At 45.2% G+C, this 27,500-nt stretch overlaps 2 protein-coding genes and 1 long non-coding RNA gene across 12 annotated transcripts in view; 2 read left to right on the forward strand and 1 right to left on the reverse strand.

Annotated features, from left to right (window-relative positions):
- LOC310647713 (uncharacterized protein) overlaps positions 1-6,377 on the forward strand; it is a 38,043-nt gene extending 31,666 nt beyond the window's left edge. Inside the window, exon 8 of the mRNA XM_083375204.1 lies at positions 5,144-6,377. The gene's annotated coding sequence lies outside the window, so the exon portion shown is untranslated. The remainder of the gene's footprint in view (positions 1-5,143) is intronic.
- Positions 1-27,500, reverse strand: part of MAPKAP1 (MAPK associated protein 1) — a 75,635-nt gene that overhangs the window by 27,953 nt on the left and 20,182 nt on the right. For 9 of the 10 annotated variants that reach the window (XR_014493915.1, XM_083375125.1, XM_083375126.1 and 6 more), the window contains 3 exons: positions 17,298-17,470; positions 14,788-14,964; positions 7,764-7,873 (listed from right to left, as the gene is read on the reverse strand). Coding sequence is in view for 9 of the 10 variants with exons in the window: in XM_083375125.1 (XP_083231251.1) it covers positions 7,764-7,873; positions 14,788-14,964; positions 17,298-17,470 (460 nt within the window). In the remaining variant the exon portion in view is untranslated. Of the gene's footprint in view, positions 1-2,056; positions 2,787-7,763; positions 7,874-14,787; positions 14,965-17,297; positions 17,471-27,500 lie in introns of those variants that run through there. The other variant, XM_083375131.1, reaches the window with a different exon arrangement.
- Positions 7,953-14,780, forward strand: LOC310647747. Its single transcript, XR_014493928.1, has 4 exons — positions 7,953-8,021; positions 10,541-10,712; positions 12,084-12,232; positions 14,509-14,780. It is a non-coding gene; the product is annotated as an uncharacterized lncRNA (long non-coding RNA).

Genomic DNA, 27,500 nt, shown 5'->3' on the forward strand with positions numbered 1-27,500 from the left:
GTCCAGAAATAGCTCTTTAGTTGATCAATATATGGCTATGAGTGAAGACGATGATCCCTAATACTCCTGGTTATAAAGCTAGCGTGCCATGCAGATGTTTCATGATCCAATTAGGTAACATTATCAGTTATTAACCGTTACCTAGTTGGGTCATGAAACGTCTGCAAGAAAACCACCCAGCTCAGAGAGCACCAAGGACCCCCCCACGGTCCTCCTCCTCCTCCTCCTCCCCCCCCCACTCCCTTCTAGCACTGATGATGGTGCTTGGATGGGTAATTAAATGTCTGCAGGAAAACCTCCAAGCTCAGAGAGTCTCCCACGATTTTGTCCTGATCTACGAATATTCTCTAGATGCTTGATCATTTCCAGCCACTGTCGTTATCGGCAAAATGTCCCTATCCGCACAAACATCTAAATGCATTGTTCTGCACATTTTAAAACGCACTTTGTAATACTAAACCCTGCCAAAGATGTCTAGTGGAAAATCACAAAGTAGTCTTTTTTTTTTTTAAGGCACTAACGCAAGTAGATTTGTAATTGGGCTTTCTTATACACACACACACACACACACACACACACATCAGCTGGCTCACTTTATTCTCCTGTAAGGAGCTAGTAGAGGAAGGACCTTTTTGATTTATTTTAAGGGCTTTTTTTGACTAAATTCTGTAATTTCAGTAACTGTCAAGGTGGCGTTAAGCAAAATGGGTTTGAAACGCTGTAGTTCTTGTGTCCCAGGCCAGGTGTCAAGGTCCTTTTAGCCTCCCCTCGAAATTCTGTCACTCTGGATTTACTATCGGTTTCCCACTGCTGAATTCTTAAGCAGCCCCGATTTAACACTTCAGTTCTCCGTCAGCTGGTTCTGGCATTTATTTGAACGCTTTATTTCCATATGCTCACTTTTTTCTTTCTTTCTTTCTTTCTTTCTTTCTTTCTTTCTTTCTTTCTTTCTTTCTTTCTTTCTCTTCCTTCCTTTCTTTCTTTCTGTCTTTCTTTTCTTTCTTTCTTTCTTTCTTTCTTTTTCTTTCTTTCTTTTTCTTTCTTTCTTTTTTACCTAGTTACCTCTTACTCCTTCCTTCCTTCCTTCTTTCCTCCCTCCCTCCCTCCCTCTTTCTTTTGTTTTACAATACCCGTCTGTATTTCTCTCTCTGAATCACTTTAAAATATTATGCTGGGCTTCCTAAACGTGTCTTAGTCCTAAGCCTATAGTTTAGCCCACAAATGCATCTACGCTACAGATTTTCAGTCAAAAGCTGATGGCATTTTGCCCGGGAGAGGCCAATAGCATAGTCTAGTAGACTGCTGTACACTTGAATATTTTATTATTGCCTAGGAAACATTGTTCCAGGATCCAGGATAGTATGTGTGTTTGTACACACACACACACACACACACACACACACACAGAGAGAGAGAGAGAGAGAGAGAGAGAGAGAGAGAAACCACAGTCCTTATATGCAATTTCAGGGGCTAAATTAATCAGACCCTAAAACAAAGAGTCCAACTTCCATTAACGTGGCATTTTCCCACTTCTCATCAGGAAAGTGAGAATAAAATTAATAAGTTTAAAAGGCCCAATTTCTCAAAGGACGCACCTGTTGCTCCACCCAAAAAAACCCCAGCCCAATTTAACCTTTTTTTTCTTACTTCCCGCTGCCTTTTCTGAACGGGCAAAAGCCCTTTTTTTGGAGAATTTGTTTCAAAGGGCTATTTTCCTTCGGACGCTGTTGTAATAATAGCGTTATAATAATAACTTTATTGTCACTTTGAATGTACACCAATCGGCATACATCAAAATGAAATGTGAAGCTTTTCCCAAAATGGCGCAAGCCACGGCTTCACCTCAACCTACGGGAACTGCAGGTCACGTTTCTGCGGTCCCGACTGGCCAAGCGCTTACGACAAATAATGTATAAAGAAGCTTTTGGGTCTGAAAAAAGAGTCACGCCTGAGGCTGGCTTCGGGGAATCGGTTTGCAAGCTGGAAACAGCTGTCTGGTCAAAGGCTGGTTAGGGTGGACTTGACCGGCGTTAAATTGGGCAGTCTCCAAGGGACGTGATCTGCAAAGCTAAGATGTTCCTGGCTTTGGGGAAGAGAGAGAGAGAGGGTGTGGGTGGGTGGGATAGGGGGTCCGGGAAGGAAAATTCCATGCAGCCGATGAGTTCAGAGTTTTGGAAGGGGAAAAAGGAATTAAAATGTCTCAATCGAGGCTTTTGGAAGAGAGGGAAGCAACGTCTAAATAACAATTTCAGCTTGGAATGCCTTTGAATCTTGCACTCCTGGCACTATCGTTGTAAAGGGGGAAAAAATTCCTCTAGAAAGAACCAAGAAATTAAGGAGAAATTTCCTGACAGTGAGAACAACTTTACTTTACTTTTATTATATTTGTATACCGTCCTTCTCCCGAAGGACTCAGGGCGGTGAACAGGGCATATATAAAAATAGAGAATACAAAAATTAAAAAGAATTAAATAGTAGCCTCCCGAAGTTGTGGGTGCTCCATCACGAGAGGCTTTTACGAGGAGACTGGACAGCCCTTTGTCTGCGGTGACATAGACTCTTCTGCCTGAGCAGGGGGTTGGACTAGATGACCTCCAAGGTCCCTTCCGACTCTGTTACTCTGTTAAATATGCTTAAGAATGTCTGTTGGAAGGAGGGTCTCATTTTTACAACACAGGGCTGGTCCCAACCTTTTTAAAACAAATCGATCGGTCCTTATTTATTTAATGGAAAACTCTTCAGGAACACGTCTTCCCAGCCAGCCTGTCTGTCTTTTCTTTTCTTTTCTTTTTAATTAAAAACAAAAATAAAAAGCAGAAGAAAAAAAGACCATTTCATTCTGGAACGGCAAATACCTCTTTTTAATTAAATGGAAGGCAAAAAAAAAAAAGTGGGGAGGAGGGCACCCTAGCAGTCCTCTGCTCCTCTCTCCCCTGCCTGTTGCAAGCCTTACGGAAGAGCTAGCACGCAAAACAGGCGCACGGACCCCTCCCCTCCCCAAAAAAGGGCCCAAATCCCAGCGATCTGCATGGCCATCTCTGATTTATCCAGCCTGGCTTCCACTAATTAAGCGTCTGCCTCTACAATTTCCTGCCTAGGTTCATCATCCCCTTTCGGTGACCAGGACTGTTTGGTACCGGCTTCCTCTCCACCCCGTTCCCCCAAATCTTGCTAACATTGGTGGAAATTTAAAATTTAGGCCAGCTCCTTCATTGGGGATGTAACTAAAAAAAAAAAGGGGGGGAGAAAGAATTCAGCATTTCCGTTCACTAGACACACACACACACACTCACACACACACACACACACACACACACAGACGCCGACAGCGTAGCTGTCCTCCGGGGTCCCGTGGCTGCCCATCTTGCAAATGACGTTGGAGGTTTTATTAACCTGTGTGTCCTTTGCTACTCCTTGACCCAATTTAGCCTGGCGCTGATCCCTTCGAAAGCTCCAGGGACCGATTAGCTTAATCCAGGTAGAGAGTTCGAACGCTCAGCTGCTCCAACCTTGTAGGTCTGGAGGTTTAAAAGACTGCGTGCAGGGAATGTGGGGGGGGGGAGAAAAGAAAAATCTCCCTCAAATCTGGGTTTGGATCGCAACCCCAAGAATCCCTAACCAGCGTGCAGGCAGTCCTCAACTTACAACGGTAACGGAGGCCCAGAATTGCGGCCTGGGAGAGCCTTAAAGTACAGGTAGCCCTTGACATACCTGCACAACCAGGCCCAACATTTCCGTGGCTTAAGCGAGACAGTTGTTAACCTGAGTTTTGTCCCACTCTATGACCTTTCCTGCTGGAGTTCTTAAGTGAATCGCTCCGGGCTGTTAAGTTCGTGGCACGGTTGTTAAATGAATCTGACTTCCGTCGGAAAGTGGCAGAAGGGGAATCTCATGACCCCGGGACGCTGCGACCGTCATGAATGTGAGTCAGTCGCCAAGTTTGATCATGCAACCACGGGGATGTTGCAAAAAACACGGTCCTTTTTCGGTGCCATCGTAACTTCGAATAGTCACTAAACCAAACTGTTGTAAGTTTAGGATTGTCTGTGCGCTTGAAATTTCTTCCTGGAAAGAACACAGGCTGGCTGGCGAAAAAAGAGTGGAGAGAAATTGCTGGTTGAACTGGGAACGGGGTCCCTTCCGCTGACATTTCCGCTGCGGTTAAATCCCTGCTTGTTCGTTTCTTTAAAAAAAGGAACTTGCACGGAGCTGTTTCTCAAAGCTCCATTTGTCACCCAGGACCTGACCTGTCACTTCCCCCCCTCCCCCCCATGCCTGGGGTGGTTGCTAAAGGTTGGTGGCAACAAGGCTCAAAACGGCATTTTTATACGGGGAGTCAAGAAAGGGAACGGCCGAGAAGGTCAGCGATTCCCAAGGGGCGGTGTTAGAAGAAAGGGAGAAAGTTTGAGAGGGAGTTGGTGGGGACTGCTTGCTTCAAAAAAAAAAAAAAAAGGTGTGTGCAGAATTGATGGTATCTGGACGGGCTGGACAGAGAACAGAGTCGAAAGGGACCTTGAAGGTCCTCTAGTCCAACCCTATGCTCGAGCAGACAAATGGCTGTCTAGATGACTTCTTAAAAGTCTCCAGTGGATGATATATGTGACAACCCAGCCCGCAGCTGAGGAGGATGGGAGTTATGCCCCGGCACCCCGCACCAGATTGGGAAAGGCTGAGTTAAAAGCACAGCTGTAAGATTTAGGCAAGAAGGAGAAAGTTTGATGGGCTAGGAAAACTGCTAAAAGGAAGGAAGGAAGGAAGGAAGGAAGGAAGGAAGGAAGGAAGGAAGGAAGGAAGGAGGAAGGAAAGAGGATAAAGGAAGGAAGGAAGGGAAAGAGGATGAAGGAAGGAAGGAAGGAAAGAATAAAAGGAAGATAGGAAGAAAAATAAAAAAGGGAGAAAGAAAGAAGAAAGAAAGGAAAGAAAGAAAGAAAGAAAGAAAGAAAGAAAGAAAGAAAGAAAGAAAGAAAGAAAGAAAGGTGAACAAAAGGGGTGGCTGGATGGGGAGGAGGAGGAAGAGGGCGGGAAGGAGCAGAGGACCATCCATCCCGCCTAACGACTTGTTCATTATGAGTGATGATGGATAAAGACTTCTCACGCTGAGATGAAATCAAGATTTATATGCATTGTTTCCTCTCTCAACTAGTGGGAAGATCATCATCATCTAATTCCATCTCCGCGGCCAGCGATGGGCATCCGGAGAGCCGGTTATCAAACGGCGCAGTCAGCTGGCAAAAGCCGCAACGTGCGGGGCTGGCACATCTGGACGGGCGCTGCCAGCAGCCCAGGGTGAACGATGAAGCCTGGCCGCGAGCCAAACGTCTTGCAGACCCCAGCAGGTTTTCATCTCCGCTGTCCCCCCCCATCCCGTCTCCTCCTCCTCCTCCTCTTAAAAAAAAAAAAGAAAGAAAAAGAATCCGATTTTCATTGCTTCATTCAATTGCTCTCCCCTGCCATTTTTTATAGCTCTTATCGTCTCCTCCCGGAATACGGCCTTGAGACAGCTCATCCGTGTCCTTTGCCGTGTTATCTCTTCTAAACTTTTATTAAAACTTCAGCTTTCATCGGGAGATAGCTAATTAAATCGGTGACAGATTATAGGCTCGTTTGGAAAAAAGAAAAAAAAAGTGGGGGGCGCTGCAACCACTTTTTTTTTTCTTTCTTTCCCCCTAAACAGAAACCCGGGGTGGGAAATTACGTTCTTTCTTTCGGTGGAGTTAAAACTAAATGGACCGGTCGGTCGTGTGGAGAGGGTGTGTGTGTGTGTTTGTGTGTGTGTGTGTGTGTGTGTAAGGAAAGGCTTTATTCATTTAACCAAGACAAGATGTTTATCTCTACCGAGTCTATAGATAGGTTTATATTAAAGTTCTTTGTGGCGTGTGACACGAGCCGGTGCCATTTCTCACCATAATTATTTCTCGATGTCAGGACGGATTCTCTCAAATTGAGGGGGGGGGAGGGGGCTTTAAGGCTGTACCTGCACAGGCCTCCTGCAACCAAAGGACTGTCTTGACCATGGAAAGCAAGAAGGCCTAAAGTTTGTTTCTTCGTTTTTAATTTCTTCTTTTCGAAACGAGAGACAACCCCCCCCCATAGCCAGATGTGGCTCAATCTCAAATATCCAGTTTTGAGGGCTCTGAGCCCAAAGCAAAAAAATAAAATAAAATAAAAATAAAATAAAATTTTAAAAAAATCCCCTGTTGCTTTTTGACCTTGAACAAAATGTGGCCTTTTGAAGCATCCTCTTTCAAGCTGAAAGTCTGGCCGATTCAACTCTGGAAAGGGGATGCTTGATGCGAAAAATGCCTAGGTGTCAAGCGATTTTTGGGAACAGTCAGAATAAAACATTCAAGCTGTTTCCGTGTTTATTCCAAAGGAGTGAAGCCAACTGGAACAGTCTGACGGAACATTTCAAAAGCAGAAAAGTTCCCTTTGTGTGTGTGTGTGTGTGTGTGTGTGTGTGCGCTAGCCTAATTTGGAATTAAAGGTAGATTTTCGACATTGGTTTTCTTTATGCAAGAGACGGGCGGTGGGGAGGAGGCCTCCAGGAATTCCTCACTGCTCCCCACATTATTGAATGAGTTGGGGGTATACAGAGAGCTCATTTATTGACGGTTCGAAGTTACAAGGGCACAGAAAACAGTGACTTAGTTAGGAGCATTTTTCAGGTTTATGACCGTCGCAGCCTCTCTGTGGTCACGCGATCAAAATTCAGATGCTTGACAACTGACTCAGATTTGTGACGGTCGCAACGTCCCGGGGTCACGTCATCCCCTTTTGCAACCTTCTAACGAACAAATCCCAGGAGGAGGAAGCCAGTTTTGCGTAACTAACTGTGTTGCCCACTTAACGGCTAGAGATTCACTTAACAACGGTGGCAAACAAAGGGCGTAAAGTGGGACCAGACTCACTTAACAACCGTCTGGCTTAGCAAGAGGAATTTTCGGCTCAAGTGGAGGACCATCTGTACTTCTCTGGCGTCTAGAGACTCGCTTGTTTTCCTGCCTCTGATGGATGTGCTTGTTCAAGAAATATCTGAGAAAGCACGAAAGCCTTCGCCCGAAGGCTTAAACCGTCGTAAACGGTTGAAACGGCTGGCTGTGAGTCTCTGACATGCCGTTTGCACAAGGCAGAAAGTTAAAAACTCCGGCCGGAGTCTCCAGGCTCCAAGCAGGGAGGATAAAATGCAAGCCTTCGGGACTGCCCGCTACTAAGGCGTGACATGCTTCCAAACAATTCCCCAGAGGTTGAGGGCACGGGCCGTTTGGGAAGACAATGGGGTCCCAGGGCAGCGCTGAGCGGAGATGTTTTGTCCATTTTCATTTCCTTCCTTCCTTCCTTCCTTCCTTCCTTCCTTCCTTCCTTCCTTCCTTCCTTCCCTCCCTCCCTCCCTCCCTCCTTCCTTTTTGCTTGTAATTTTTGGGGGAGGGAAAATTTGTGTATTAAGTTTCTGAATAAAAATAATTCTATTTCTATTTTTTTTTAGAAAAAAAAAGAACGCGTCACAGGATGGTGCTGAGAAATACACACACACACGCACACACACACGCACACACACACACACACACACACAGAGACAGACAGACAGACAGACAGAGGACTAACTGTATTTCAGGCTCAGCCCTGTGCGGCGGACCCATCAGCCCCCTTCTTTTAATATGTGATGGAAGAGATCAGAGGCCCAGAGACAAAATCCACTGCCCACCTCCTCTCCCCCCCCACCCCCACCCCCCAAAAAAAAGTGTAGCAAGAGGTCTGGTCCGCACCTGAGCCTCGCTGCGACCCTTTCCTTCGCTTCAGAGCCTTTTGCAAAATATCCTTCATGGTGACCTTTAGGCTTTCCACCTGGATCAGGGAGAATCCGTGAGCGGCATTTCTGCAAAGGCACAGAAGAGGAGAGAGTTTGAGCAGGCCGGCTACACATATTCCCCCTTTATTGATTCGGAAGACGGTCTGAACCTTTTCTGCGGAAAAGTTGGGAAGAAACCTACTTTAATCGGGCCCAGAGTTTGCTGTTAAAACAGGTTTGTCACCGAGGAAATAGCGGAGACCACATGCGGGTTTTAGGAAAGGGAGCTAGCTAATGATAATAATTTGTCATTTCTATCCTGTTCCTCTAACGGGTTTTTTTTAGATAAGCTTAAGATTTAAAACCAAAAAGTAATTGCAAAATGCAATCTAAACAAGCCGGGAACCGCTGCATAAAACAGATGAGGCAGATTAGCAGAGATGCTCTTGGAACTTCTGGAAAGTTACTTCTGGGTCAAGGCCCCGCGCATCTCTGCCTAATCCTATTTTTCTTCCCTCGTGTTGTTTTTTGCAGAGGGAGAGGGGCATCATATCCCCGATGTAAGTACGAGTCGGTTAGGCTTTTATCTTTGTATGGCGAAGTGAGAAATTTCCTAAGCGAGCTTTGTCCCTCTCTTTGTTCTTAAATGAATCGCTGCAGTTGTTAAATTAGTAACACGGTTGTTACTGGCTTGGCCACCGATGGGGTCACCTAGTTGGGTAACGAAATGTCTACAAGAAAAGCGCCAAAGCTCAGAGAGCAGCAAGGACCCCACTCCTTCCCATCCTCCTCTCTGCCTAGAGATGGAAAAATATGTAGACATTTTTTTGAACCTGGAATGGAGGAGAAACTTCCTGACAGTGAGGACAGTTAACCAGTGGAACAGCTTTTGCCACCAGAAGTTGTGGATGCTCCATCACTGGACGTCTTTAAGAAAAGACTGCACAGCCATTGGTCTGAAATGGTATAGGTTCTCCTGCTTGAGCAGGGGGCTGGACTAGAAGACCTCCAAGGTCCCTTCCAGCTTCTATTCTATTCTGTCCTGTCCTGTCCTGTCCTATCCTATTCCAAAAGACACTTAAGGTTAAGGGATGGGGGGAATTTTTTCCCCTTCTTCCCCCCCCCCCTTGTCCTTACATCCAACTAGGGCAGAGGTCTTCAAACTCGGCCCTTTTATGACTCATGGACTTCAACTCCCAGAATTTCTCAGCCAGGCATGCTGGCTGAGGAATTCTGGGAGTTGAAGTCCATGAGTCATAAAAGGGCCGAGTTTGAAGACCCCTGAACTAGGCCTTCATACTTGGTCAATAAACACAGCTTTCACAGCTCAACCTATTCCTTCAATGGCAACGAAATATACACACGGACAGGATAGGTTGACGCTGAGAAACATTTGATGATTTACAGAGGGTCATTAACCCGCCAGGGAACTTTCCCTTAGACAGAGCACCCACGCCTGGAGAGAGTTAAGTAGGACAGGAAACCCCCCCTCCCCAATTCCGCTCCTATTTAACAGACTGCGGAGCTTTTTTCTGGCTTGGGTTTCAGACTAAACCTTTCCTTGACATTTAAGACAGCTGCGCCAGGGCAAAAAGTTGGAGAGCGGCAAGAATACTGTGAGATTTGCGCTGGTGCTTTCTTGGCCTAGCTCCAAAATAAATGTTAAGGAAACGGGCTGCAATGGGGAGGCCGGGCGAGGAAAGAAGGGGACGAGGAGGAGGAAAGTTAAAGGGAAAAACAGCCGAGAGGGCCAGGTTGATATATACAGTATATATTCTAAGGACGCTCTGGGTGAACAGCAAGTCAATTTTTTCAAGTTTTGGGATGCTGCTAAAGTGCCAAGAACAAATAGAAGCTTCCAGCCCCATCGGGATGAGGTCATTAAAGCAACAGCTTTCCACATCTGGGAAGAGCTGTCTCCTTCAAGTCCACGGCTGAAGAATTCGGGGGCACTTTGCTCCTCTCTGCTGCTCAACTTCCCAATTCAGCCTATTTTTATGGGTTTCCCCCCCCTCTAAATCGGAATCAAGGCCAACCCTGCTTAGCTTTTCCAGATCAGATAAGGTCAGATGGAAGCTGTTACTGGCTGGGTATCCACGTCGAATCCTTGAGGGTCTATCACTTCTAACAATGGCAACATCAAACTAAGAGAGGACTTTTCCTTGGGGTGTCCCCACTGTCTGACTACGCTGGGGAATATTCCCTCATCCGAGACAGCCGTGTCTTTGGGCCATGGGCGGCTTGTCTGGCCAAAGCTTTCTTGTCTTCATGATTTTATCCCAGCGAAGAAGCCCTTCGCTTCAGAAGTGGTTGCCTGGACTTTCTTTTGGAGCAGAGATTTTAAAATCGCAAAGGGATATATCTTGCTTTCATAAAAACCTGGGGCTGTTTTGGGCCAGCAGGTGGCTTGGAAATATTTCAGATAGATAGGCAGGCAGGCAGGCAGGCAGACAGACATAATGGATGAATGGACAGATAGAAAGAATGAATGAGATGGATGTGTATGATGGATGGAGGGATGGAACAGACAACGAGACAGACTGAGGGTTATAAAGGATGGATGGATTGATGGATAGTTGAGTAGATACATAGAATGAACAGGTAGATGAAGGGAAGGATATGATGGATGGAATGGATAGACAGACAAATATAATGGATGGATGGATGGATGAATAGACAGAATGATTGGGTAGGTGGATGGATGGATGGATGGATGGATGACAATATTCATAGTTTCCCACTTTGGTTTTCCAGCAGAACGCTCCAACAGTACAATCCAGAGAAGACCTCTCCAATTAGAAGGTCCATGCGAGGACCTTGGAGATCACCCAGTTCAAGCCTTGCCCAGTTCAAGAATATCTGATAGCAACATCCCCAACTTATGACCATCCAGCTTCAACATCCAGCAGAAACGGAGCCGTGGAGGGTGGGGAAGAAGACCCAAAAAACCCCCCAAACAACAACCCAGACTAGGAGAGATTTATGAGCGCTTGTGGCTCTTCCAAACAGACCTTCCTTCCCTCATCTCCATCCAGTCACCCTCAGTTCCAGGATAAACAACCCCCCCCATCTCAAGAGCAAAACCTGCCTCTCTTCCCACCCTCCCAAAGCTGACAAATTAATTGCTCCAATCCCTGGGTTACTGAATCATGCCTGAACGTCAGCCATCCTTTACCTCAGACCCTGGAGCCTGTCCCAGAACCAATCTTTAAAAGTTTATTTTACTGATCAAAGCAATAATATTATGGGTTGTGTTTTTTTTAAAAAAAATGAAAGCAAAGGGCAGGCTCTGGAGGTGGGGGGGGAAAGAGAGAGACAGAGAGAAAAAAGGGGACAGAAAAAGCTTTGTGTCTGACTATATTTAGTGGAACTATTCAAGTAAGTGAGGACTTGGCAACGGCTGCAGAGAAGATTGTGAAGTTATAAGCAATGAGATGCTTATCCTGGAGAGGGGCCAAGGACAGCTACGAAATGAGCTATTCAGAGTCGAGGGCTGACAGGCAGGGATTTGGGGATGGGAGAAGAGAGGAGGGAAGGGAGGGGGGGGTGTCTTTAAGCCAAAGTTACCGCAGAAGCTTTGGGTTCTGCAGGAATTCCTGGGGGGAAATGCAGAGATGTGGCATTTATCGTCTCTATCGACTGGTGTGGCTGGAATCCTCTCTGAAGCCATCCATCCCTTCACTTGGTACTTTGTCTGGTTATCGCTGGTGCTGCCTTGACATTTCAAGGGGGCACCCCAGTGGGGGAAAGGAGGAATCTCCCAAAGGTTGGGTGGGCCACTTTAGACCAGATTGCTTATGGCTTTGGGGTTGAACTGCGGGGTCCTGGGTGCTCTCTGAGTTGGGTGGTTTTCTTGCAGACGTTTCATGACCCAACTAGGGTACATCATCAGGGCTAGAAAGTCGTAAGGGGAGGAGCAGCTCACTTAACGACGGCCTTGCTTAGCCAGGGAAATTCTTCTCCCAGTTGTGGTTGTAAGCTGAAGAGGTATATCATGGGTGTGTGATGGAGCCAAGTCATTAACAAGGACGGCATTTTGGGGAAGGGGTGTGTGTTAAGAAGTATTTACTCCAGGAGGACACGACCGCCGTCCCCCCTTAAAAAAAAAAACCTGGCTTGCCTCCTAACTCTCTTTCCTCCCCATCATTTCAGAAAAACACACCTGGGTGACAAGGTTAAATCAAGCAGAGGAAAATCCCTGGCACTTATCATCCGCCGGCGTGCCTGATAAATTGTGTGGTAGGGGAATAAAGGATTACCTTCTGTATTTTTTCATTACCCTTTTCTTTTGTTACAGAATACATAAATCCATTGTGGCACAATGTAATATGTATCATCGGGCTACACCTGTGGACACTTCATAGCGGCTGCCATGTCTCTGCCGTCAGGAATGATGAGTGAAACTCCCCCCCCCCCATGAATGTTAATGATAGTGATCATTCTCAGGTAACATGGCTCTCCGTCTTCTTCTGCAGCCTCCATGCGGAAGCCAGGGTGGCGAGGTTCGGGAGAGGAGAAAGGAAGGGGAGAAAACAGAGAGAGAGAGAGAGAGAGAGAGAGAGAGAGAGAGAGAGAGAGAGAGAGAGAGAGAGAGAGAGAGAGAGAGAGAGAGAGAGAGAGAAGGATAGATAGATAGATAGATAGATAGATAGATAGATAGATAGATAGATAGATAGATAGATAGATAGAGGTAGGTGGGTGGGTGGGTGGGTGAGTGGATGGGTGGATAGATAGATAGATAGATAGATAGATAGATAGATAGATAGATGAATAGATAGGGAGGGGGTCAAACGTGTCATTAGTCATGAGTCCCTTCCAGCCCACAAGGGATGAAAGTCCAGCCCTCCTTGAATTCCTTTGATTCTTATCTACCGCCAATTTGCTTTCTCCATTAGTAGTTCAGATTCTTGTAGAGAGCTTAAGCTTACAATAAATGTTTATACTCATTTGAACTGCCTGGATTTTCTGATGTCCCTGGGGCTTGACAGGTGGCAACTGGTTATAGGAGAAGAACAGGCAGAGCTGGGAGGGTGGAGTTAAACGCGCTATCAGTCTAGAGTTCTTACGTTACCACAAACGGTTCACCTCCAACTCCTCTTTGAATTCCGTTGACCCTAATCTAGCGCCAATTTAGGGCTAAACGTCGGTTGACTCGATTCTTGTGCATGGGCTTGGAGAAATCTTCTGTGTTGCAACTTAGCAGAGGGCGATCCTTTGTGCCCGACAACAGACAAGGAAATGAAGAGGAGGCACTGGGTTGAGGAGGTCCAGGTTCAAGGACAGATGGACCTGTTGTGGTCACAGAATTGGAACTTTTGAAGGGATGATGACGTGCCTTTCATGGTAGTCTATGAACTGGTCCTTCTCTCAGAAGCATCAAGAAACTGCTTGACCAAAGCATCCAGACTGGAAAACAATCCGGTAGTTGAGATTTTTGCCATTTGATCCTAACTTGTCTAATAAACATTGGCGAAGAAACTTAGGAAGAATCTTGCTTTCTAGGGAAGCAAGCAGATATCCAAGGGTATTCCCGCACTCATCTTGGGGAAAAAAATCCTGCCTCCCCAAGTGAAATGGGGGAGAAGTAGATCTGGCACCTGACCTCTGACAAGAATGCCTCCTTTTTTAGCCTGACGGTCTTCTCCAAAGCCATCAGCACGGGAGACTAATGGCCTCATTCAAAGCTGGGATGGCTGCCCTCTGTCTTCTCCTTGTGTAACTTTGCCAGAGTCCTTGGGAGTTGCCAAAATTGGTCACGCCTGCTTAGCTCTCTCGAGTGATGGTGCCAAAAGAGAAAATAAGACACAGATGTATTTCAGCGCTTGGCGGTGCCAGACAGAGAGACAGCTAATAGCTTCATTTCGACCCTCCCCCACCAGCTGGGCACAGGTGGGGGGGGATAATGAGGTGTCTTTTCCTAATCAAACTCAATTATTTAACACTCTCTATAACGGCAAAGACGTCCAGCACTCAGTTCAAGGTATTTAAAGCCTTGGAGATGTTCTCTTCCAACCACTGCTGTGGAGCAGTGTCGAATGAAGGAGGTGATGATGGAACAGTGACTTGGGCGCAGATTCCCGAGTGTGCAAACTCTGGCTGCCTCCTTCACCTCTGCAGGAAAAGGTGCCTTCCAAAATTTCTTCCGACTTCCAACTATGGAAGATTCAGTATGGCGAAGTGGACGGCTAATAGCTATCTAATCTTGCAGCTGGCCCCTGAAATGACAGCTGCCTGCTAACCCAGGGCTAATATTTTTTTTTCTTCTTCTTCTTCTTCTCTGTACGTTGCTAAGAACCGAAGAACACAAGAATCTTCTCGGGTACAAACAGCCAAGAATATTTGTGGTGTTCAAAGAATCGAAGATCCTAATATTGCTACCTATGCAGGAGAATCTGGCCAACTAACAGTCAAAACTAAACTGGAGCTAGATAAAGGTCCACAGAATTCACAGGGCTGGACTTGGGTCTCTATTAGCAAACTGATTCCAAACTGATGACATGTTTAACTCTGCCTTCCAGCTCAGCCTGCTCATCTTCTAGAAATCTAATGGTGTGCTCCAATAAGCTGGATTTTTATCTTCAGGGATTCTCAGTGGCCCCAGGGCTGCAGACGATAGGTGTGTATCTCCATTGCTATTCAGCTTCCTTTCCTTTCCTTTCTTCTCCTTCTCCTCCCCTTCACTTGCCTTTCCTTTCCTTCCTCCCTCTTCCCTCCTCATATAGCTGTCCATCTCACAAACATCTGGAGGGTGAAGTAAAATCAGAGAAAAGAAACAGAAAAGAGAGGATTTACCATATGCATTTCCCAGACCTACAGGGAAGGAACGCAGGCTAAAACCCTGGACTGGATCCCAAATGCACTGTGTTGTACAACTAATGTTTCTTAAGATACTTTGAGGATCATTCCTCCACTGGTCTTTCATTGTTGCATGAGCTTATTATGCTCATGTTCTTACAGCGATCTGTTAGTTGATCAATAAATAGGAGAAAGAAGAGACTTACATTCGGACAAAAAGGGACTGCTTGGCCACCAAGCCTGGCGATGAATACTTCTCGACCAGAGCCAGAGTGCTGAAGCCGAACTTGTGAATGGGTTCGTTGCAATCCAGAGGTGGGAAATCAGTGTCAACCTCCCCATCGTCTTCAGCAATGTGGAGGCAGTACGCACTGACATTGTCGCTGCAAGGAAGCAGGAGAAAGAGAAGTTGGGAGACCCAGATAGGAAGAAAGAAACTCAGACCACGTTTCTGAATCTTGATTTGTGATGCTGAGTTTGGTAAATGTCCACGGGGATTCTCCCTAGATGTTTACCAAATAGATAAGATTTTGTTTTTTGTTTTTCAAGGGCTTGGAATATTTGGGAATACAAAGAGGCAATTGTCGTTGCCTTGGGTTTTTATCCTCTTATGAACTTGATTTTTTACCCTCTCCCTGCTCGTTCCATTGGACAAGCCCAAGCAGAAGTTTGCGCTCTCTGACTGATGCTGAAATTAATTAATAGTCAAGCGCATGTTAATTGTTTAATTGGCTGCTTGATCTATATGGATCATTTTTGGAAGCAGCATTAAATGAGTTGATTTACAAAGTTTATTGATTGGATGTGACAGTGAATTATTTTGCTGACTCCCTGATTCGCTATTTTCCCCAATTAATTCGCATAACTTGGGCTGGTAACTTTCTTCACCAAGCGTGCGTATTCCAGGTGATTCATCCTCAAGCTGTCATTAATTATATTAGAGAGGTAATAGCAAACCCCCAAAGTGTCTCTGGCTTGTGTGTCTGTTCAACAAACAGTTAATCAGAAAGCACAGTCTCCTGGGATACAATTGGGGGGGAAAAACAAAGTGGGCTATGACCGATTTTCACACGGGCAAAGGGGTCCTTGATGCCTTCTGAGCTGGGTGGTTTTCTGGCAGACCCTTCATTGCAGACCCTATACCATCCTTGCAGACCCGATAGCATTACGGACGGGTCGCTGTCCGGTTTTTGGAAAGAAAAGACTCGCACTACGGATAAACTCGGCTGAGTCAAGCCTTAACTAGGCAAACCATGTTTCCACGTCGTGTGACGGTTTCTCTCCGGCTAACCTCCGCTTTGGGCACCTACGTTTTGCTTTCCTTCCTCAGACAAAGGGACGGTTAGAGAAGGAGGGCGGGACTCTCGCTTGCCGAGAAGTTCTCCAATCCGATTAAAAGGCAGTCGAAATTAAGCAAAGAAGAAACATGCACTGCTCAAGACTCAGCTCTTTTGGTCTGAGCAGCTGAAGGAGGAGCAACGTGTCCCCCTCGCTGGGTCAGAATTTAGGGAAATGAGGTGCTGTTTCACTCCCGCCTCTCTCCCCCCCCCCCCAAAAAAAGCAGCTTCAACCCTCAGGGACGTGAAAATGCTACCTATGTAGTGACACTGACGGGGAGGTGATTTGTCTTTTTAAAAAAACAAACAAGACAACGCGCTCCCCCCCCAAAAAAGGAGTGCATCTCGAAATGATTATTCATTTATACTACACCAGCTTCATAGGCTTGTCATTACACACTACCCAGTAATTTAATTGAAATAGATATAGATGTACGCAGAGCTCGGAAGGGAATATTGATAAATGGGGAAGTGTTGTGGTAAGATTTATCTGGTGTGTGTGTGTGTGTGTGTGTGTGTGTGTTTATTCTTCCGTTCAATCGTGTCCAATTCTTGGGAGACTCTCTGGACAAGTCCCTGCAGGTTTTTTGGCAGTTTTTTAGAAGTCGTTTGCTGTCTGTCTGTCCATTTGTCTGTCCATCCATCCTGTACCCATCCATCCTATCTATCTATCTATCTATCTATCTATCTATCTATCTATCTATCTATCTATCTATCTATCTATCTATCTATCATCTATCTATTCAACGTATTTATTTCTCCACCTACAGTATCTATTAATTCATTTTGTCATCCATCTCTCTATCCATTCTATCTTATCTACTCAACGTATCTGTCTATTCATCTATCCATTCATTGTTCATCCATATCTATCCATCATGCGTCTGTCTGCCTGTCTGTCTTTGTCTGTCTGTCTGTCTGTCTGTCTGTCTATCTGTCTATCTATCTATCTATCTATCTATCTATCTATCTATCTATCTATCTTGTACCTATCCATCTTATCTATCCATTCAATGCATTTATCTATCCTACAGTATCTATCCATTTTGTCATCCATCTCTTTCTCTCTATCTACTCAACGTATCTGTCTATTCATCTATCCATTCATTTTCCATCCATCATATGGTATCTATCTATCCACCATGCCTCTTTCTCTGTCTGTCCATCCATCCATCCATCCATCCATCCATCCATCCATCCATCCATTCTTGCATGGCAGGATGGGAGGATGAGGGAGAGGGAGAGGGAGAGAGAGAGAGAGAGAGAGAGAGAGAGAGAGAGAGAGAGAGAGAGGGAGGGAGAGAGGGAGAGAGAGAGAGAGAGAGAGAGAGAGAGAGAGAGAGAGAGAGTGTTTAGGGGACTCTCTTGAAAGGACCTACTTCAACTTAGGTTCCCGTCCTTCGCTCGTGTACTGCCAGCAGATGAGCCCAATCAAGTCATGCACCTTGGCGTTGGCAATTGTCACCACCGTCATGGGTTGCAACTTCTCCTGGCTGGCGTGGAGTGGGAGGTAGACGTCAATTATTTTTGTTGCGGTTGTGCCAATGTGGCCCTGTTGGGAGGAGAGAGGTCAAGGTAGACTTGAGTGCATCACGTTTAGGCAAGACAGATAACTGCCACACTAGGCTCGAGCAATTCATCAAATCACATCAAACAAAACCCATCTTTATTACATTCTTATACCCACGGAGGGCAACTTAGGCCCTATCTACGCAGGGGTGCCAATCTTCTACCCTTTGGGAAGAATGATGGGAGTTGAAGCTAAAGCAGCCGGAGGGGACCAAGTTAGGAAACATATTAGATAACAGCCATGGGGATGCTACAGTGGCCATAACGAAGAAAAGGACCAGGGGTGACATGATAGCAGCTTTCCAGTATCTCAGGGGCTGCCCCAAAGAAGAGGGAGTCAAGCTATTCTCCAAAGCCCCTGCAAGCAGGACAAGAAGCAACGGATGGAAACTAGTCAAGGAGAGAAGCAACCTAGAACTAAGAAGAAACTTCCTGACAGTTAGAACAATTAACCAGTGGAACTACCTGCCTCCAGAAGCTGTGGGTGCTCCATCACTGGAAGTCTTTAAGAAGAGACTGGATAACCCTTTGTCTGGAATGGCATAGGGTTTCCTGCTTGAGCAGGGGGCTGGACTAGAAGACCTCCAAGGTCCCTTCCAGCCTGGTCATTCTGTAATTCCGCTGCTTAGAAGGAAGTCAGTATGACTTTTATTCTCCCACCGACTGCCATTCTCTTCCCCGATAAGTAAGTCCTATGAAGCTACCCCGTTCTCCGTCTGGGGCGCCTGGGGAATACCGTCAGAGGGAAGGGTGGATTTATGAGTCTTATTTATATCATTCTAATGTTGGGAGACTGGAATAAAAAAAATTGGGCCTTCGCTGCTTTATCATCATTAATCTTTTCCCAGGGAAGATGACGAGGATGGGCAACGAAGGCTGCCTGAATTGCTGATGTGCATAAACCAAACGGATCGCAGGAGCAAAACATTCACATTTACTTTTTTAAACGGCACGCACCCACAAACACCACCCGCAAACGCTTCTCATGGGGAGTGGAACACAGACTGGGCACAAGGGGTCTGCGGGGATGGTACGGTGTGCATTTCTGGGTAGCCACAGTTGTGTCTGGCAAAGGGAAGCCTTCTTGCAGTCAAAAGGGGAAGCAGAACCCCACTGCACCAACTGCATTGGACAACTCTCTGACTTTGTAATTCCTAGTTTGATGTTGAACATGGACTGATTTCCTTCAAAAAAAAATAAAAATGGATGGAAGATCCAAGTCTTAGGATGCTCGGTTGAGCCAACGCACCGGATCCACGGTGAACTGAATTGAACTGAATACTTTATTTGGCTAAGTGTTGGTTATATACACAAGGAAATTCGTCTCCGGAGCAAATTCGATGATCAGCCCCGAAGATTATTCACACAATTCAGTCCTTTGGAAAAGAAAAGACGCCCAAAATAGCAGATAGGAAAATTGCCGAATTCCAATGGTTCCAATGGTCGGCAGTTTGGCGAGTTGAATCCCGAGTGCCGCGTAGCAGACTTGAGCGCCTGTTAACTCGTCCCAGCTTCTGCCAACCTAGCAGTTCGAAAGCACATAAAAAGGCAAGTAGAAAAATAGGGACCACTCCGGTGGGAAGGTAACAGCGTTCCGTGTGTCTTTGGCGTCTAGTCATGCCGGCCACATGACCACGGAGACGTCCTCGGACAAGCGCTGGCTCTTCGGCTTTGAAACGGAGATGAGCACCGGCCCCTAGAGTCAGAAACGATTAGCACGCCTGTGCGGGGGAACCTTTACCTTTACCGGTTTAATATTCCTCTTTCATCTTTTTATCTCAATTACTTCCGGTTGAGAAACCAAAACGGAGGCAAACCAATCTAATCTTAAAACATGTTGGTTTTTTTTAACCTCCAATAAACCCAGGACCACTAAACTGACCTTTTGATATCATGCTGGGGCCATGCTCCAAAAGGCAGACAAAGCCAGGACAAAGAGACAGAAACTACAAGTCGCTTCCCGTTTAATTGAATTGAAAGTTTAATGAACATTAAAATGAATTAATCAAGCTTCTGCTGGACAACTGCGCCCCGTGCATCTAATAATTCTCTTTTGCTGGGATATTAAAAATGACAGTTTAGAGATAATCTCTGAAGGGGTCCAAAGCTTTCGAGAGATGTCTGGGAATCTCGGATTTCAACGTGAGCATCCCGATTTATAATCCAGCGCCCCCCCCCTTTTCCATCTGCAGCACCAAAATCCATTTGAAACCCAACTTTGAAACCTCCTTTTAATTCTCAGCACGGAACCAAATAACAGTATATACACTTCCTTACTTGCTGGAGGGGAAAAAAATATATGATTAATTTGTTAATAATCATGATTTACCACATCTTCCTTTACAATGGAGTTCAGTGACTTAATGTTATAACGCTTTAAGATTAGATGGCCCAATGATATATAATGCGAAAGATTTTACCGAATCGTTATTTAGTGAGTCATAAAACCCTCTTAAAAATTAATCTTTTGCGCACATCCAGCTTATCCAAAGTTAGCATTTAATTAGATGGCCTTGGCGCAAGCGACCATACTACTTTATTTGCTCAATCAGGATATGCTTCTCCAGTAATTAGAATTCATTCAAGCCATTGACTCACACCTCCTAACAAACAATATGAAACATTAGGGAAAACAGAAATAAATGGAGGGGCGTTTTTTTTTTCCTCCCCCCCCTCTCCCTTTCCCAAATCTTCTCCACGAAACAAAACGTCACTTTTAGAAGATGTCTTTCTCTTTAAAAGGAAGAAGTACGGATGACGCTGCAAGGATTTCATGCATGTATTTTTTTTTTAACTGATAGACAAGAATGTTTGTAGTCAGGGTTGAAATGAGGGGTCCTTGCTGCTCTCTGAGCTGGGTGGTTTCCTTGCAGACGTTTCATGACCCAACTAGGTAACATCATCAGTGCCAGAAGGGAGTGGGGATTGCTCTCTGTTTATACACAGTAGCTCTGAACCTGGTGGTTTCCTTGCAGACATTTCACTACCTAACTAGATAATGCCATAGTGTACATCGATATTGACGCCTAAGAAATCCGAATGGGACCAAAATAAAAAATAGAATGAAATTCTATGCCGGTTTTCAATTACTTTAAAATATGGAGGTCAGCCAATTTTTCAAGTAGCAGGTATATAATACAGACAACGCCCCCTCCCCCCCAATTATTTTTTACACATTTTATATATTTAACAAAGTGGATATTTTTTTTTAAACAGACACATTTCAACTCTTATTGATTTTAGAGTTTAATTGGAAAGATTATTTTCCCAAAGTAACAAGTCAAAGGATTAGGGTTCTGTTTTCGGATGAAGGAACGGTGACCAACAGACTCGGTTTATAACGCGAAAGGTTCAGGGTGACGGTAAGCCAAGAATTCGGTTCGGGGTGGAAAGAAAAAGTTGGGTATCATCAGCATACTGATGATACCCCACCCCGAAACCATGAATGAGCTCGCCCAGCGGCTTCATATAGATGTCGAACACGAGGGGAGAGAGGACCGACCCCTGAGGGACTCCACAAACGAGAGACCGTGGGGCGGACCTCTGCCCTCCCGTCAACACCGACTGCAAACGGCCCAGGAGATAGGAGGAGAACCACTGTAAAACAGTGCCTCCCACTCCCAGCCCCCTGAGACGCCGCAGTAGGATACCATGGTCGATGGTATCAAAAGCCGCACCTCCGAGGTGGTTTAATGGTCATCTTCAAGAGAGACTACCTGTCTTCTGTGATCAATAAATCCGCTTCCCCCAGCTTGAGGCTCAGAGCTCAACTGAGCTGGTTGAAGATGGCAAACAGAGAGAAAGAGCCCTCCATTTTGGATGATTTATTCCTACTTCACGTTCCCCTCATCAAAGGGTGTTAATTTCATTAGAAGAGATAACAAACCCAGCCATAAAGTGCAGCCACAAATGGCCTCTTAATAAAATACCCTTTTAAAAGTACCATAAACACAAAATGTGTTTGCTTAGGAGGCTTGCCACCGGATCCTGTAATGAACAGATGCTATTAAAAGAAGAAAAAAAGGAGGATGAGGAGGATGAGGAGGAGGTGAAGGAAGGAAGGAAGGAAGCAAGGAAGGAAGAAAGAAATAAATATTTTTTTTAAAAAAGAGTTTGGTTATTAATTGAACGAATAGCCTGGATTTTATTCACTGCCTTTTAAAAGCATCTGGATTTTGATGGCGCGATCATGGGGATGCTGCAAATGGTCATAAAAGTGGAAAACTGTCATGAGTCACTTTTTTCAGTGTCGTTGTTAAGTTGAGGACTTTTTGTACAGGTTTTTTTTTAAAAAAAACAGACAAACACAAAACCACGAGCTACCATTTTGGGTCAGGAGAAGGCCTATGAAATCCCAGCATCCGTTGGGAACATGGCAAGAGACGTTTTATCCCCAGCTGAGAGAGGGAGAAATTGTGGCTTGCCACATATTGTCGGGATTCACTTTCCATTATCTGCAATCTAACGCAAGTTGTTGGCATTGACCAAGAGGAATCCACGTTGGAAAAAGGCAAATTCTAACCCTCAAATAAGCCTACAGGTACTGACAGCTGGCTAACACTTCACGGAGCCACTGCCCATCCCTGTGTAAATATCTCCGTTTTTATACCTCAAGACTCCTGACACTACAAGAGTCCTTGGAGGCACGACAGATTAATAATCTAAAAAGAAAATCAATAATGTTTCGGGAAAATAAAATAATGACACGAGGTGGTCAGATGGCGAACGGGTTTTTCGTCCTTTGTCTTCGGAAAAATAATGGCATCCTCTAATATGCATATTTTATTTTATTTTTTTTCGGAGGGCCTGGCCGTTTCTTTCTCTCAAGTTAGGAATTTTTTTTTTTATCCTTCTGCTCATAAAATAATTCAGTCCTTGCTCCGGCTATTGGGAATGTTGACTTATGAACATGGTTTGATTCTCAGCCATGTATAATTAAGTGAAGGATAATAACATTAGACCAAGCTTAAAATCAATTAAATTGAATAAAACGCAATATGATTCAAGCAGAAGATTAACTAGGCTGTCACATAAAATTGTATTTTTGAAATTTTTTATTCTAATTAAACATGTTCTAATTAAATGACCGCTGCTTTTTTTTTCTCTTCCCTTCGCCCTCCTCCTCCTACCTCCCCCCCCGCCTCAAGCTTCTCGGTATCTATTTCAAACGGCGTGTTCATTAAAATTATATTCTATATATCTCATTAGAAATGGCTGCTCTTCTACCATTCTCCTTGAAGAATACTTGGTGGACAAAGCATTAGCAAAAAGGCTTAGTCTTTGCCAGAATGCTGGGTTTTCTCCGCAAGAAGCTTTTGCAGCGTTTCTGAAACAAACAAGACAAAGGCGCCACCAAAATAATAAAATAAAATAGTGAAATAATACAGGGCCTCCTGGGGAATTTGTAGGACAGGTGGACCTTGGCACAGTTGGTTTGCCTGCCTGCCTTCTCCTTCTCCCTGTCCTGTGGGCTGCCAAGACCACCAAAGAACTAGAAGAACTGTAGCGATAACCCCCCCCCAGAGACCCCACCTGTTGAAGAGGGGATGTGTGTGTCAGGCTCAAACAACCAGATTCCCCCGTGAAGAGTTCAACCTGCTATTTTATTGGTCATGTCTACAACACAAGAATCTTCTCAAATTGGCAAGTTTGTGCCTGGACCAGCGTAGACGAGGTTCAATGGCATTCAAAAGAGATCGGAACTTGCTCTTTTGCGCCTACGTAGAGATTCCAGACAAATTCCCTACTTGGCTCCCCCTTCTAGTTCAGCCAATCTCCCTCTCTCTCTCTCTCTCTCCCCCACGTTGGGGTTGTGAGTGACCTAAAATATGAAGCTTTGGGCAGCAGGATGCAACATCCAACCTTGGGGGCAAAAGAGTGGCTGGAACAGAATCTGTGCTTCATTGGACTCGATTAATAAACAGTCGCAGCATTACCCTCTGTGCAATCGGTCCTGCTAGCACTGAGGAGGAGGAGAAGGAGGATGCATGGGGGGGGAGGGCTTCCCTGGAGCTGTGGCTAATGGGTCTCCATTCTAGCTCAGATTGGTAATGCTTCGGAGCAGCGCCGAGGGCCAAACGAAGGTGCTTTTGCTTCAAAGGCTTGCGACGGTGCGGTAACAAAGCTTTTGTCTGTGTGTGTCTGTGTGTTTCATTTGTTCGGCAAAACACAGAAGAAGAGGGTGCGTGTGCATCCGGGTTGAGGCAATTACAGATTCACAGATCCAGACTAGCAAATCAGCTAAATTAAACCTGTATTTCACCTAAGTGGAAGAGACTGTATATGCACTTGCCAGCCCCCACCGGTAACTAAGTTTTCTCATTTCATCCTCTGATACTCCTAAGTAAATAAAACAACAAGGTGGGGGGGGGAGAGGAGAAGAGGGACGAATAGAAGGGGGGTGTTTGGAAGGGACGAGTAGAGTGAGAATCAAGTTTTTCACCCCACAAATGGAATCTGTCACTTCCCGGGCTGTGATCTTTTCAGCTCCTGCACCCTAAATGTGCACGGGGGGATATTATATGCGCTTTCTATTTAGCAATTTAATTACATCTTTGCAGCCAGAGAGTGGCAATGGCTTGCAGTAATAATCAGGTGAAAGCATTCTCACATTAATATGCTGGAATCCGATGTGTTAATTTGATGCAACTTTGCCTTGACAATATGTGATTAATTTGTTCCAGGGCTAGCTCGGCTCCGGGGCTCTGACAGTTGAAAATGCTGGGTTTCTTTTCCTCTATCCCTGGGTGACACGCCTCAGCCCTCCATTTCCTCAGGACCACTGCTAATTTGTAATGAACTGGGTTTTTTTTTCCGAGGAAGGGGGAGGGGGGGCCCTTCATTTTTAATTCTGTCGGTGTCACCTCCTTGAGGAAAATTACAAGTTTCCGTAGGTGTGATCAGTGCCACACTCCGCCTGATAAGAGGTTTGAGGAAACAAAAGCTTTTCGAAAAGAGAAGTCGGTATTTAATCTGCACAAAACAGATTTATTGCCCAGACAGATAAATGTAATAGCGCTTCTTCTTTCTTCCCGTTCTTTTTCTTCTTGTTGTTCTTCTCTTCCTCCTCCTCCTCCTCTCCCTCCCTCCTTCCTTCCTCCTCCTCCTCTTCCTCCTCCTGGAATAAATAAATCCTGTATTGCGGTATGCTCAACCCGAAGAAAAGGCATCGATCAATTAAATCCATCAGAAAGAAGCTTCTTTGAGCAGCCGGGATTAGATTAGTATAACTAGCAGTGTCAAGGAATGGAGAGTCCTAGAGGCCGATTTAAACATCCAAGTATTCCACATATCCCAAATGATGACAACCGTTGAGTTTACTTCCACAGCACAACCGGCGGCTAGCATTGCCTGGAGCTCCTTCTGGTTTGAAGGACCTGGCTCTGACATAATGTATTTTTTCCTAAGCTCCTGGCACCAAGAGACGTATTGCCTTGCATACTGGAAGTAATGTATGGGTCACTATGAGCTACTGACATCCACAGCCTTGTCCCCCCCCCCAACGGTCTCATCCCCCTTTCCGAGTTGTCCATGCTGGTGTCCATCGATTCATCTGCTGGTGGCAGGTTCCAGGGCTTAATAGCCCAACGGGTGAAAGGCTGGTTCTTTCTGTTGTCTGTTCTGAATGCCCCATTATTTCTTGATTTATACAGTCATTTATATACCACCCTCTTTGGAGATTCAAGGTGGCTTAGACCTCATTATTCAGCTTCACTGGGTGATCTGGTGTTTTACGAGCGATGGAAAAAAAGTTCTCCCCACCGTTTTTCTGGGCAGCCTTTTTTTTTTTTTACGTGCACCTCTGCCCTGTTTTTCATTGAACTGACCTTTTTTGTTGTTGTTTGTAAAGTGTTTTTCCCTCCCCAAAGCCAGGCTTCCGGACAAGAGCATCTATCAATTTTACCCTTCTGGAAACTCAACCCCACGTTCAAGTACCAGCAGAAAAGTCAAGGACTTGATACTGCTAGAGAGACAATAAGAAACAGGTCCTAGATCTTGGCTAGGATGTGACGAGAAAGACGTCCCATCTATATGTTGGAAGGGAAAAGGACAAAACGCCTCCTGGCCAGAAATCAGCAACCAGAGAAGCGGACAGTAACATCCAGGTTAATATTAGACCAGCAATCAAGCGGTAAACAATACCTCCAATTGAGGAGCTACCAACTCAGACAATCATACAATAAACGACAGCCTAATCAGGGAAGCACCAAGAACCATTGTCACCAACACTGAAAGGGCAAGTTGCCAGTATATAAACAGGGAGCAAGTCACACTCGCTAACCCTGATGATGTTACCTAGTTGGGTCATGAAATGTCTGCAAGAAAAGAACCAAGCTGAGAGAGCACCAAGGATCCCATCCTCCTCCTCCTCCTCCTCCCTGTCAACCCCACTCCCTTCTAGCACTGATGATGTTACCTAGTTGGGTCATGAAATGTCTGCGAGAAAACAACCCAGCTGAGAGGACCCCTCGTTTCAACCCCGAACCACAAATATTCTCCTTCATTGATAGGAGTCTTCCTCTAGCATGCTGTTTCTTCCAGGTCTGATCAGCGCTGCTTTTTGCCAATTCTTACCCATAGGTTGATCCACACATCCTTCAGCTTCCACGGATATCCATGTACTAATTAATAACTATCTGGAGTAATCGGAACGATGTATTCTAAATGAGACCGCGCACACACACACACACACACACACACACACACAGAGAGAGAGAGAGGTAAAATAAAACCTGTGAAATTGGTAGATTCTCTTTAGATTCCTTTCCTTGACCATCTCCACGCTCTTGACCACCAAACCCGCCACGTTTAGGCTATTTTCATCAAATTATCTACTGCAGCTTCTAAGGTCTCCTTTGAAAGATGACTGACAGCTTAACTCAAAGAGTGAAAAAAAAAAAAGAAAACGGAACTTAATCTATATTAATGCTGCGACCTGGAAGATTTAAGAAAGCCCCATCTTAGGTTGTCAGTATCATTTATGCTGACGGAGGACCAAATTGTCCCAGAGCTCACCTTAGAATTGAAACTGGACCTCTGTTTCCTTGTTTTTCAGGTTGTTTTTTTTTTTAAAAAAATAGACAAAAATTCTGCAACTTCTGAAGCTTTCCCTCAGAGATGATAATAATTAATGGGGTGGGTTTCCCCCGCCCCCAGCTATTTATTCAAGAAATACGCTGCTGAAAAGAATTAAAAAGTAATGAAAGAAGCAGGGACAGCACCTAGCAAAGCCATTTATTTGCTTAGGTTTCTCCTTACAATAGGGAGATTATGTCTAATGACAATATGATTCCCAGGTGAAAAATGACAGGCTGAATTTTCTTTTTTTAACCAAAAGAAAAATTAATCTTGCAAGCCTACTTATAAATCATAGGATGTCAGTAAAAGTAACCAACTGTTGTTTTTATTAACAGATGTGCGTCTGGATAGGTGTGCGTGAGGTACGGCGGAGGGGTGGGTGGGGGGTGGGCTGCGCGTTTTCAGGCCCACGTCGTTAACTCTTTGGTGGCATCTCGAGAAAATTACATCTTAAGGGAGAGGAGAGGATTTAAGAGCTCTCCGATGACGTTTGTGCCCATCCGATTGGTAACGATGACTCGGATGAAAGGAGACATCCGTCAGAATAACAGAGTCACGGAGTCGGAAGGAACCTCGGAGGTTCAGGCAGGAGACCCTGCACAATTCCAGGCAAGGGGTTGTCCCATCTCTTCTTAAAATCCTCCGGTGATGGAGCACCCAGAACTTCTGAAGGCAAGATGTTCCATTGGTTAATTGTCCTCACTGTCACGTCTCTCAGAGTTGGGAGGGACCTTGGAGGTCTTTCTAGACCAACCCCCCTGCTCAGACCATTTCAGACAAATGGGTGTCCCATCTCTTCTTGAAAGCCTCTAGTGATGGAGCATCCATAACTTTTTGGAGGCAAGCTGTTCGACTGGTTCATTGTTCTCACTGTTAGGAAGCCTCTCCTTAGTTCCAAGTTGCTTCTCTCCTTGATTGTTACAGTCAGTTAGAAG

This window comes from Vipera ursinii (assembly GCF_947247035.1).
Source record: "Vipera ursinii genome assembly, chromosome: 16".
Lineage (NCBI taxonomy): Eukaryota > Metazoa > Chordata > Lepidosauria > Squamata > Viperidae > Vipera > Vipera ursinii.